The sequence below is a fragment of the Medicago sativa genome, chromosome 6 (assembly GCF_051527215.1).
Source record: "Medicago sativa cultivar Bolivia chromosome 6, Bolivia_mono, whole genome shotgun sequence".
Classification (NCBI taxonomy): Eukaryota; Viridiplantae; Streptophyta; class Magnoliopsida; order Fabales; family Fabaceae; genus Medicago; species Medicago sativa.
Window position 1 is genome coordinate 15,520,313 of NC_140754.1, and position 13,070 is coordinate 15,533,382.

Genomic DNA, 13,070 nt, shown 5'->3' on the forward strand with positions numbered 1-13,070 from the left:
CCTTCCTTTGTGATGCAGATTCTTGTTAGACCATGTACAATGGGAAATTTTTTTCAATAACCTTCAACACCCACTTTTTCAATTCCCAACACTCCACATCATTTTCTCTCTCTTAATTCAACACCCATTCAATTTTTACTACTCCAATAGTTTTCATTCAACACCCTACCCCACTACTTTTTATTTCTTATTCTTATTTAATTTTTGTTTTTATAATCACATAAAATTATAATTATCGATTATAATTAAATTAAAATAATACAAATATTTTTTTAAAAAAAAACAATATTTTTTTTAAAAATGTTGGTTTCGAAATTGATTTGGGTGTTGATAATTGTTGGGATTTTGGTAGTTAAATGGGTAATCAGAAGAATTTTGGGTGTTAAATTGATTGTTATTGGGAACCATTTCACTAATCAAAGACTAAAACTTAAAAGAAAGGCTAATAATAAGATTAAGAGAGTGAAAAACTTGATTTTTTTTCTGTGTCCAAATGAAATGATCCAAGTCTCTATTTATAGAGAAAAAAAAAATCACGAATTTTGGTAAAAAAAATAAAAAATAAAAAATTTATTTCCACCGAAATAATTGAGTGCAAAATATGAAGATAATTTAAAATCCAACCAGCCAATAAGAACGCGCCAGCTGTCCCTTATCCCCCCACTTTTCTTTCTCTCTCCGCCCTCATCTTGCCCGACGCGCCCTGTCGGCGCGTGTAACGCACGCGCCAGGTTTCAAACAATAAAAACGCGCCGCGTGGCTTCAGCTTGCAGGATTAAACATGTTGAATACCTTCATCACCCAACTCCTCCACCTCATCTTCAACAAGGCTCTTCCAATGGCTTCAACATGTCTCAACAAGCTTCAACAAGGACCATTGGAGATGGTCTTACAATGAGATTCCTGTTCTTCATTGTTACTCTCCCACTCATTTGCTAACATGTGTTTATAGAGGATCAAAAGTGATACTCCCTCCGTCCCGCAATAGATGACCCATTTGAAAATGTGTAATTTTGACATAACTTACTTTGACCATATTTTTCTACTAATATACAAACATAAATAATATCATATAAGATGTCGTTAGATTTGTCTCGATGAGTACTTTCAAAATATCAAATTTTCATAATTTTTTCTAATATATTATTTAAAATATTTAAGCTCAAAATTATGCATTTACATGCGTAATAAGGTCAACTGTGTCAAATATTATGGAACGGAGGGAGTACTTTGTGACCAAAATCCAAAAATTGACTAAGTAGTGGGATTAAAATTGTAATTAAGTCTAATTATTTTATAATTGTTCTCAAAGATTTGAATGGTGTCCCTTAATACTACACAATATTAAAAATCAATGGAGGTTAGATTTAGCATAAGATACTAAACTCATACAATGTGACGAACACCTTTGTTTAAATATTGATGGAGAGATCAAAGCAAAAAAAAATAATTTGATGGAGAGAAATGTCCATATTTATTAATTTAATATTTTACAATGTCTCGAATATGATTAAGTTCAGCAGAATACAAAATTAAACTCATACTGAGATGACAATTCATTGAGTCTCTCTTCGGTAAAAAATAGCGGAAAGTTGATAAACAAATTCATGACGAATACTGATTTAATTTGTAGTATTTAATAAAATTAGTGGTTCAACTAGTTTATACATATAAAAAGATATATTTAATCAACATAATTTAATTAAGATAACATGGGTAAAAATTGAGAAAAGTTAATAAGCCTTATAAAATACTTGAAATAGTTTATCGTAAAACCATATAAGCTAGTAATAAAAAGACTAAAATCGTGGGAAAGAATTGTTATCGAACACAAGAGCGGATCCACTCTATAGCTAAGTGTAGCTATAGCCACACATGATTATTACTTTTTTTTTATTTGCTAGTCTTCAAAATATTAATTATATATTATGTATGTTGCGCATATATCACACTCTATTCCTTGTCAAAAAAAAAAAAATATCACACTCTATTCTATGGTTAAGCGGTAGAGGTAGTTTTATATTCTTAAACATGTCTTGGGTTCAACTCCCAGCGTTCTTCAAAAGGGTCGAGAGTTCACACCTGACCACTAAGCCATAGTGCTTAAACTTTTATAGTTCCGCATCATTTGAATATATAGTATCATAAACCAAAGATAATTTAGCCACACATCACTACATTGTTTGGATCTGCCCGTTATCAAACATATCTATTTTTTGTCATATAAGATTATATCCGCTATAAACTTTAAATTACTTCATGTCAAACATGATTTTGTCTAATATGCATAAGTAAATTACTCTTGTATCATAGATTAGTTTTTCACCATTAAATCAATAAGTACTATCACATCATATATTTTTTTTTTGTAGTGTCCGAGGTTCGAACCTCGAACCTTACATATATTATGCACTATATTTCCAACTAAGTTAAGCTTACGATAACCTTCATATCATATTTGATACAATGGTAAAACTTATTTAATGATAAAAGCAACTTTGTGCACAATGAAAGATTTGTCTCGGCTGGGCACCAAATACTTGGTGGCAAACATAACTTGATTGTAACATCTATTTTATTTTATATTTTATGTGTGACCAAAATAATTAAAAATTAATCTGTTACAAACTTAAAAGATTCACGATGTAATTTAACCAAAATTATACTACCATTGTTTTTAATATTAATATATGAAGTGTAATTAAACTAGTACTACTATTATGATTATGGTTATAGTTTAGTTTTCCAACAGAATCATATGTATATTCAAATTTGCTTTATGTCTCATCTTCGGTTCTTCTACTGCTCCTATCTGTCGTTTTTCCCCTGAAGGGTCATTTTCTTCATAGGTGGTTTTGCAGTACTGTTCATTCAACTTGTCCTTTTGTGTTTGTCATTATTGCTTTGTTCTATGCAGAAACTTCTTTCTTCCTTTGTTGTTTCACTTCGTATTTTGGAGGGAAAACAATCATGTGTTACTTACTCTTTTAGATTCTATGTTTAAAAAAATGTGTTTTTGTTTCTAGTGAAGCTGTAATAATTACTATCTTCTTCTTTTTTTGTTGCATGTTTTTGTTTTTATTAGGTAGTGAAGTTTTGGTGTTTAGTTTTTTGATATAGTTATTTTGGTGTTTTTTCATTAGGTAGTGAAGTTTTGAGAAAATGAGTGATGATGCTAGTGTGAATGGTTCTTCTTGTTTAGCAATAACTGAGAAGAAGAATAATCAAAAGCTAGGTGGTGGTTGTATTGGAATTTTCTCTCAGCTATTTGATTGGAATAGTAGACTCACAAAGAAGAGATTTTTCACCAAAAAACTTCTTCCTCCTCCTGGTTAGTCTCATCTAATACAAACAAGTTCTGCATTTTATTTTATTTATTTATATATATCACCTATGAAACACGGATACGGATATGGACATCAGACACGACACCACTGATAATCTGAGAAAATCACATAATTCAGTGTAATTTTATGTGTTGGTGTCGTGTCGTGTCGGTGTCAGACACGTACGTGTCTGCCCCAGAACACGTCAAATCTGAGGAGTGTCTGTGCTTCATAGTATCACACACTTGAGGTTGGTAGTGTAAAGGATGCCCTCATTAGATATTGAGGTGACATTGTCAAATGAAAGTGTTTTATGTCCATTTCTATTATTTTCTTAAATAGATGAATAAAGGAAATTTTTATAAAAATGTTAGTTAGTCCAAGATGTATCAATGCTAAAGAGAGCTTTACTTTGTAACAAAGTTCAAATCTCGATTGAGAGAGTTGTAAAATGGATATTAATATCGCCGTTTTTAAAAATGGCCATTGTTCTGATTCTTCTTGTGGATTTTGGAAACTGATGAGTGTTTGGTTTTTTGTTGTAAACTGTGACAGTTAGTGCAAAACAAGATTCTTTGAACAAGTTTAAAGGAGATGACAAAATGCCTAATTCCCAACTCCATTTGGTAAGAACATATGATAGTTTGTGTTGGTCTGAATCAAGTTTTCTTTGGTGTTGAACTTGAAAAGCTTTCTTATAGATTGCGGCGGTCACAAATTCCACGTATTCACACGGTCAGCACTTCAATTACCATTGGATTGTGATCGGACAGTTCATAAAGCAAGCAAATTTTGTTTTTTATAACTCGAAAATACCGAGTTTGAAATTTAGACTGTTTGAACTTGACCTATGGCTTCTGATGTGCTGACAGAGTGATTTTGTTATTGCAGCAAATTTCAATCATTCTTTTAGGTAGTTGCTTATTGTGATTATATTATAATTTATATTTATTTGGATTGTAGATTGCTAATGGGAACAGTCAAGGTTTTTCAAATGCGAAAAAAAGTGGGAATTGTGTTGTAGAAGTAGAACAAAAGCATGAAATGAAAGCACCGAGTCTTGTAGCTAGGTTGATGGGTCTAGAATCAATTCCATCTTCAAAGAGAGATAAATCCAAGAAATCTTCATTTTCTGATAGTGATGATGGTGAGGAGTCTTTGGAGGTCAAAGCTGCGAATGCAAGGCATGAGTCAAGGCCTCAGAAGCTTCGGAAAACGGAGGCGAACGAGAGAAGAGCAGTAACTAGGTTTGGTGCTGATGCATTGCAAATTAAGAGTGTTTTGTCACAAGTGAGAAGGTATAATCATCATCGTCACAATCACCATCACGCTAATAAACTTGTTTCGCCTTTGAAGAGTCCGAGAATTTCTTCGGGAAAGAGTACATCTCGAAGCTCAAGGTTGATAGAAGCGGCTACTAAGATCTTGGAACCTGGTTTGCAGGCTACAAACAGATCCAAATGTTTTCTTGCATCTTCCATTTCAAAGTGTCCTACCAATAACGGCATTGTGACAGAAATGGCTGGAACTCGGCCACAAGATATACACAATCAATCATGTTATAATTCTGGTATAGACAAGTCATTAGGGGAGCATACATGCAAAAACTGCGGCAATTCGCTTGATGTTGAGATCAGCAGACCTATTGTTTCAAATGTTTTCACCGACTTCTCTTCAGCATCGGCGAAAAACAAAAGGTCGTTCATACCCTCTCATGAAAATGATGTAGTTCTTCTCAGAAGCCAGGAGAAGATCATAGCTCATGTTGATGGTGATGTTAAAAAGAATGCTTATGCTTGTAATGAATCCACTTCCAGAAGAATATATGTGCTTGCAAAATGCGATTCATCAAGCAAACCGCATGGAGGCTTAAAGGATGATGGTGTATCGTCTTTTTCCTTCAAACATAAAACTCAAACACAAGAAGGGATGTTAAGCAATGAAAGAATATCGTTTGAATCTAGAAATAGTAATATGCAAGAGAAGAGAGTCTCATCAGCTGCAACTTCAAGCACTGTGAGTGGAAATAAAGACTTTGTCGGTTTGAATCAAAGCCTAAGTGGTCGAACTCGGATAAGATCTCCTACGAAGGCAGATAGATGCAAATTTGATCTAGAAAGGAAACCTTCAAGCAGACAAGGTTCTGATGCACAAGGAGAAAAAAGGAAGAATTTTGACGCTTTCTCTCCAAACAATTCTAATGTCAAATGTAAAAGAGGAGGTTATCAAAATACCGATAAGATGAACAAGGTAGTACCATCTACCTTTAGTTCACCTCTAAAGAAAAAGGAAGAGACAAAAAGTGATAATGAGATTAGGACATGTTTCCAAAGACATCATCGACCCCTGAGAGAAGATGTTTTAAGTGCTTTTCTAGAACAGAAGCTGAAAGAATTAAGGTCTAGAGAAAATGAGGAGTTGGTTACTGGTGATCAGCCTAAAAGATCACCTGCATTGATTCTTCAAGAATTGATATCTGTTCTGAATGCGGAGCACCAAACATGTTCCAATGACCAAATGTTCAATGGCAAATGTCCCAAGGTTGGTTTCCATGTGCATTTTCTCTTTCTATATTGTCTAATTGTTATTTCTTTGGCCCTTCTGCATCTACTTTTAGTTATCCCTTATTAGTAAATGTAGGTGATACTCAGTTCCTTATTTTCATTATAATCAATGTTTTTAATTGACATCGTTTTTTGGTCCTACAAATCATATGTTGGATATTAGTTATGGGGAAACCTTAGATTGAAAGCATGTCTGGTGTCCGACATGCCATCAATACATTGATTATATTCAATTACTTTCATTTTCTCAAATTATTATTGGTGTCAACGTGTCAGTATTAATGACGTGATTGGTGTCCGTGTCGGTGCTTCATAGCTTATAGCCAAAGAGTTTTTTCTTATACTCGGTTTAAGCGCGATCTCTCTGTTAAATGTAATGTTTTATTTAAGCTTGTGCTTTGGTTGGCACTTTACGACTATTATATATGACATCATACCTTGTTTCTACGCATATCAGTGTGAGACAAATCATGTTGGATTATTCGGAACCTCTTGCAATGGTAATCATCTCAGTCCTGGATCAGTCTTGGAAGCTTCCTTTTCTTCCAGTAGTCTCGATGAAGGCTCAGGTAAACGCAGTTAAGAAAATATGATTTCTAATTTTCATTAGTTTAATCCTCTCGTTTTAATGTCTTTGATCTTCAATTTGATTCCAGGGCTTTGTTTTCACCCTGGCTCTATAAATTGTTCTTACGACCAACCTGAACGGTTGAAACATGAAGGCGAACTGTTAGATTCCGCAGCATCATTTAACACAGGAAAGATAGGTTGTAAGATACTGACCAAACTTGTTTACCGAATTGATAAGATATTGCAAAGTTTAAATTCTTTTTGGACAAGATTGACAGAAAGCAAGCTGGATCATATGAAAGAAGTTATCTTCATTGCTGAATTGGTTCTTGGAAATGTCACTAGGAGCAATGAGGGAGGAGTATTGCCACAGCTTCTCATTTCTTGCATACTTCTCGATGAACTCAACATTGCAACCGATGCTACGCAGAGGAATTTTAATCGAAACCAACTTAAGGGATTTCTGTTTGATTGTGTAATAGAGTATCTCGAGTCAAATTGCTGCCAAAACTATTATGGTGTGTTTAAGTCATGGTGTGCATGGACAAAGGCTCCTTTATGCATGAAGGCTGAGATTTTGGTTCAAGAGGTTAAGAGTGAGATTAAGAAGTGGGAATGTATGGTTGGCATGGAACTAAACCAAGTAATTGATTGGGAGATGAGTCACTCATTGGGAAAATGGACTGATTTCGACATTGAAGCTTTTGAGGCGGGTGTTGATATTGGTGAAGATGTGCTTCAAATTTTGGTCGATGAAATTGTTGAAGATCTTGTAGATTTTAGGCATGGTACTATTTGAATTTACTAAGATTATGCTATTAAAACTCCTCTAAGTTGTTCATGCAACAGGTCTTTTTTTTTTCTTTTTTTTTTCTTTTTTTTGTTCTGATATAAGAATCATGTTATACATTAGTGTACAAATATATTGATTCATGATTGTGTTACTCTAATAGAGGTCTCTTAGGATCTTTTGGATAATGATTCTTAATTTTGTTATTTGTGTTTATTTTGCCCAAAATCCCGACCAATATTAGGGTTTTTAATAAAGGTTTATGATCATGATTTATGCTGCGGTCTCAAATTTTCATGTCTCCACAACTATAACGCAATTCAAGCAACTATAGTTTTAAACTAATACACTTCATATTGAAACCAGGTCAAGCAAATGAAAGATCTAATGTCAATCTTCCTAAGCATACCATAAAGAAGCAAAAGATTCCCCCTGAAACTCCGACTAATATGCTTCATGTTGAACTTGATCAATTACCAGATTACTATTTTTTATGAATCTTGAAATGATACTTTACTTCAGAACACAATTAACAACTTCATCGATAAAAAGAAAAGAACACAATTAACAAAATCAACCCCACTTCAGAAGAATGATAACTATGTATTTTTCCTATAATATTTGTGGTATAGCAATCAACACTCGTACTTACATCAAATCTTTACAGAATACGATACTGTAAAACCATCAAGAGCAATTAAAAAGATCAATAGTTGAATATCGAAAAACAAAAGAGAAATATCAGAACAATCAACACAGCCTCTCAAATCAACAAATTCAACAAACAATGAAAAAAATAACGAAACTTTAAGGAACCTAGCATTCAAAACTGTCTATGTGCTGATACTGACTTCCTCAAAACTCTACTATTCCTTCCTCCTCTTCCTTCACCATTGATAGCAGTTGCAGTAGCAGAAGACAAACTCCTTAGCTCATCAATGCAAGCATAACTCTTCCTTCCCATCAAAACGCCGCCGCCGCCAACAGTTTTCTTCTTATTCTTCTCCCCTGCACTCTCTGACTTACTCCCTCTTGAATTTGACACCACTCCATTATCATCCTTGGAAAAACTACTCTTGGAAGGTGGTGTCATTATCTCCATCACTGCAGGCAAATAATTCAATGGCTTCCGATTCTCTTTCCTCAATACAGCAGAAAAATCAGGCACAGATTGACCAACAACAGAAGAACCTTTTCTCCCACAAGCCAATCCACCTTGAAACTTAGCCTCTTTTCTTGCTTTGGTTGCAAGTTTTTGTGGTTCAATCTCAAAATATTCTTGTTCCATAGAACCTTTTCTCCCATAAGAAAATCCACCTTGAAACCTAACCTCTTTCCTTGTTGAGGCTACAAATTTCTGTGGTTCAATCACCAAATTTTCTTCTTGTTCCAGTGACCCTTTTCTCCCGTAACCAAATCCACCATGAAAGTTAACCTCTTTCCTTGTTTTGGATGCAAATTTTTGTGCTTCCATCTCAAAATATTCATCTTGTTCCAACAACCCTTTTCTCCCATAAGCAAAACCACCTTCAAAGTTCACTTTTTTCTTTGCTGAGGCTACAAGTTTTTGCAGTTCCATATCAAAATCTTCTTCTTTTTCCAATGACCCTTTTCTCCCATAACCCAAATCACCTTCAAACTTAACCTCTTTCTTAGTTCTGGATGCAAATTTTGGTGGTTCCATCTCAAAAAATTCTTCTTTTTCCAAAGACCCATTTCTCCCACAAGAAACAAGTTTTTGAAATTCAATCTCAAAACTCTCATCATTTTCCAATGACCCTTTTCTCTCATAACCAAATCCACCTTCAAAGTTATCATTTTTCCTTGAAGGGGCCAAAACTTTCTCTGATTCAATCTCAAAAAATTCATCTTTTTTCAACAACCCATTTCTCCCATAACCCAAATCACCATCAAACTCAACCAAATTCCTTTCTGGGTCAACAACTTTTTCACTTTCAATCTCAAAACTCTCACCTTGAACATTCATCAAACACCTTAACTGCAACCTCTTTTCCCTCAATTCAGCATAACGATCATAATTCCTTCCTCTCTCCATAACAAAACTATCTTCTAAAGAAGTAAGCCTTAGAGGACAAGGTTGGTTTGAATTTGAATTTGAATTTTGGTTAAGGATCAATGAAATTGGATCAAGGACATGAAGTAAAGGTTCAAGAATTGGGTTTGTTTTTGACATCATGTTTGGTTTTTTGATGATCAAATGTTAAGGTTTTTGAGAGTGTGTTTTGTTACTTTGATGATAGTGTAAAGTGAAAATAAGTGTTTTTTGTAACGGTCTAATTTTGGGTGAGAGAGAGTGAAGTCAAACCTAACGTTTAACGTTAATAAATTAGATACTTTATTTGTAATTTTTCTTTCTTAACCAAATAATTAGATTCAAATATACTAATCTACTATTCCTTCCATCCCATTTTAAATGACTTACTCTAAAAATGTGCACTATTCATGTAAAATAGTTTGACTATATTTTTCTACTAATATACAAGGACAAACTATATCATATAAGATGTTGTTAGATTTGTCTCGACGAATACTTTCAAAATATCAAATTTTCATAATTTGTTCTATTATATTATTCAAGATATTTAATCTCAAAATTATGCATTGGCATGCATTTTTTTTAGGGTCAACTCTGTCATGTATTATGGAACAGAGGAGTGATTAATATAATATATCAGCAAAATGACTAAACTATCCTTTTCTAATTTTAATCATGTTTTCTAAAACTTAAATTCCTTAATGACTAAACTAATTAATACAATATATTAGCAAAAGAAAATAATAGTAAAATTCACTATAAAACATTCATGAATAAACAAAAGAAAAACATCAAACATGGTTAGTCTAAATTTGATGAGAATCCACCATGACAGTTTATCAATGGTGTGCATATATGAGACAAATAATAAAGAATTGAAAGAGATACACAACAAATTAATTAAAGAAAAAAATGAGAGGGAAATAGTAAAATTCCATATTTTTTTTCTTTGTATGGTTTAAGAATTGTTAGTGTTGTTGACAATTAACATTTTTTTATAGGTAAACTATTATCCTCCCTATGTCCCTAATTATTAAACCATTTTAAAAAAAGTTTTGTTCATAAATATAGATTATCTATAAATTTTTACATGCATTTATTACTTCTTTGGGTTACTTATTTCATTTTTTTATTAAAAAATAATCTATTCCTGTCCAAGTCGGTCCACTATCAATATATTTTTTAAAAAAAAAATACAAATAAATCAAACATCTACATTTACAATATAAATAAATTAAACATTTCTCATTCTCAAATATATGTGGCACTTTTTTCGGCCTAATATACAATTAATGTGTTGTAATTAATGATTATAGGTAAACTATTATCCTCCCTATGTCCCTAATTATTAAACCACTAGTATAGTGACCCGTGCCAAGCACGGGGAAATAAAAAACTTTTTTGATCAAATGTATAGATTTTATATTATGTTATCTTAAAGTTATAATAAGTGTGGTTATAATTTAAATTTGATATGGAAAAAAATATCATTTTAATTTTGTTAATTTTGTATATATTTTGAAATATCTAAACATTGCACATAACTTAGCATATGTAATATTTTTGCAAAAATACGCTGACGTACTGTATATTATTATTTGTTGACATAATGTATTTTATTAATCACAAAAACTAAAAAAATTGTATTTTTTTTATATAATAGTCAGCGTCTGTGAATGCAAACATTAAATTTTTTACGGGTGTGTATAAATATAGTTTGGGCTACAGAAACGCCGACTGTTATTTGTTTTTATTTTTTACAAAACCAATGGTCTAATGTACTATTGTATTTTAGGGTAACAATAATGTAAAAAAAATGTTTCGCGTATTGTTATACTTGAAAAGTGCATCAATTAAAAGTCAATGGCAGGAGGACCTGCTTATATCGAAATTGCATGTCCTGTAATGACCAGTACGCCTTACAAAGAAATTAAAAAAAAACGACTTCCAAACAATACGCAACTTTGGTTTTCTAAATTATAGCAACAACAATTCTAAAACATAACCAATGATCATACTTTTTGAAAAACTTCACGATACATAACATTTGTGGTCTCCTTCCAAACATTATTATCTTCATCCAACATGAGCAGCTTCAAACCTTTTCTAGAAGTAACTCGAGAGATAGCGACATAGAGTTGTCCATGCGTGAACACGGGCTTAGGAAGATAATCTCCCACTCGAGATAAAGATTGACCCTGACTTTTATTTATTGTCATTGCAAAACAAAGCGTCAATGGAAATTGCCTACGCCTGAATTTGAAGGGTAGTCCTGGATCACTCGGAATAAGATTTATCCTGGGAATGAATACCCTGGTACCTGCCCTTTTTCCCGTTATTACGGTAGCAGCTATCGTGCTCTTCCCTAGATGTGTAACTGTCAGCCTCGTACCATTACACAGTCCATTGGCCTGATCGATGTTTCTCATCAGCATAACTGGACATCCCACCCTTAGTTTCAACCGGTGATTTGGAATGTCAGAGCTCTTAATACCATTAAGAAATTCCGTACCAAGCACGGGCTAGAATTTCGTCATACTTGAGGGAGAAAGTTGGTATTGTTAAAGTTCAACATTGAATAAAAGAGTGTAAGTTGAACAACTTATAAGTAAAAAAAATAACTCATATAGTTAAGGCTTAAAATTTTGGATGAAGATGATATCATTCTAACTTATGTGGTTACTCTTTTTAAAATGTGTGGATCCACACCAGTGTTAGCTCCCTTAGAAGGCCCAACAGTGGCATGATATCCCAGTTCAACATTTTGGGGGGAACGGAGTGGTTCTTGGTGGTCGATCACGGGCACAGAGAGTTTGACACTATCCACACCGGTGTTGGCTCCCTTAGAAGGCCCAATAGTGGCATGATATCCTAGTTCAACATTTTGGGTCGAACAGAGTGTTGTTAATGTGTCAAGTGTGAGTTAAAGTTTCAAATTTTATGTAAGAGTATATGTTCAGCAACATATAAGGACATGAAAATGTGATATCAATCTCGCTTGTGTGGTTGCTATTAGCCTAATGTGATTATACAATCCAATTTAGTTTGTAGGTGTCATTTGTTTAATGTTTTTAATCTTAAATTTTAGTTTTTAAGCGTCAGTCACTTTCATGTAAAAACAATTATCCAACATCTGTTATTTGAAATTATTTTCTTCTTGGTCTTTGGTGGGATTCGACAATGGAAAAACATAGATGTGTTTTGGTGAGTTGATAAAATACATGCTTATTAGACATTTTAAATTGATGTGACATTTTTTTAATGAATCTAATAGTTTGGTGACATATTTACCCAGTAATCTCCAACACCTTCAACAAATCTATAAAATTACCTTCAATTCACTCTTTTCCCTATACTCTCACAGATAAAACAAACTCCTTACTTTCTTCTCCTTATAATTTCTCTCATGTTTAAATTCATGTTTCTTTTCTTTGTTTTTCTAATTTACTTTCTCTCTTATCTAAAAGAAAGGAACAAAAACATTCATCGATGAAACCGCTATCAACCCACATATTTTACCATGATGTGTCTCAGCCTTTATCTGACTATCTCACAAAATCACAAACACATGGAGTCTAATATTTAAGAGAGAGATGTTAATGTTTCATGTGTGAGTTAAACTTCTACATTTGATGCAATAGTGTGTGTGTGTGTGTGTGTACACACACATACACACACTAACCAACATATATGTGACATAACCAATATACCTAACGTCTTAAGATTTCAGGTGAAAATGTGGTGTCAATCTTACTTGTGAGGTT

General features: G+C 33.1%; 2 protein-coding genes across 4 annotated transcripts; one reads left to right on the top strand and one right to left on the bottom strand.

The window, feature by feature from the left end:
- The first annotated feature begins 2,572 nt into the window (after positions 1-2,572).
- LOC146913178 (uncharacterized) lies at positions 2,573-7,435 on the top strand. Of its 3 annotated transcripts, none has more exons than XM_085716406.1 (6): positions 2,936-3,033; positions 3,144-3,331; positions 3,882-3,952; positions 4,290-5,867; positions 6,348-6,459; positions 6,547-7,435. In XM_085716406.1, exons 2-6 carry the CDS (start codon positions 3,163-3,165, stop codon positions 7,257-7,259), a joined length of 2,643 nt encoding a protein of 880 aa, XP_085572532.1. In that variant the 5' UTR covers positions 2,936-3,033; positions 3,144-3,162; the 3' UTR covers positions 7,260-7,435. The 3 variants fall into 3 exon arrangements, with proteins under 3 accessions (XP_085572530.1, XP_085572532.1, XP_085572533.1); XM_085716407.1 differs by having other exon boundaries at positions 2,939-3,033; positions 3,148-3,331; XM_085716404.1 differs by having other exon boundaries at positions 2,573-3,331.
- Positions 7,436-7,833: 398 nt separating this feature from the next.
- On the bottom strand, positions 7,834-9,573 carry LOC146913179 (uncharacterized). Its single transcript, XM_085716408.1, has one exon. It carries the CDS (start codon positions 9,445-9,447, stop codon positions 8,074-8,076), a length of 1,374 nt encoding a protein of 457 aa, XP_085572534.1. The 5' UTR covers positions 9,448-9,573; the 3' UTR covers positions 7,834-8,073.
- Between the last annotated feature and the right edge of the window lie 3,497 nt (positions 9,574-13,070).

What these genes read in the sequence shown, in the direction of transcription:
- LOC146913178 (XM_085716404.1), top strand. Translation starts at nt 3,163, where the DNA reads ATGAGTGATGATGCTAGTGTGAATGGTTCTTCTTGTTTAGCAATAACT. An exon ending in AAAACTTCTTCCTCCTCCTG is followed by an intron (nt 3,332 to 3,881) that starts GTTAGTCTCATC and finishes AAACTGTGACAG; the next exon opens with TTAGTGCAAAACAAGATTCT. An exon ending in TAGTCTCGATGAAGGCTCAG is followed by an intron (nt 6,460 to 6,546) that starts GTAAACGCAGTT and finishes ATTTGATTCCAG; the next exon opens with GGCTTTGTTTTCACCCTGGC.
- LOC146913179 (XM_085716408.1), bottom strand. Translation starts at nt 9,447, where the DNA reads ATGATGTCAAAAACAAACCCAATTCTTGAACCTTTACTTCATGTCCTT.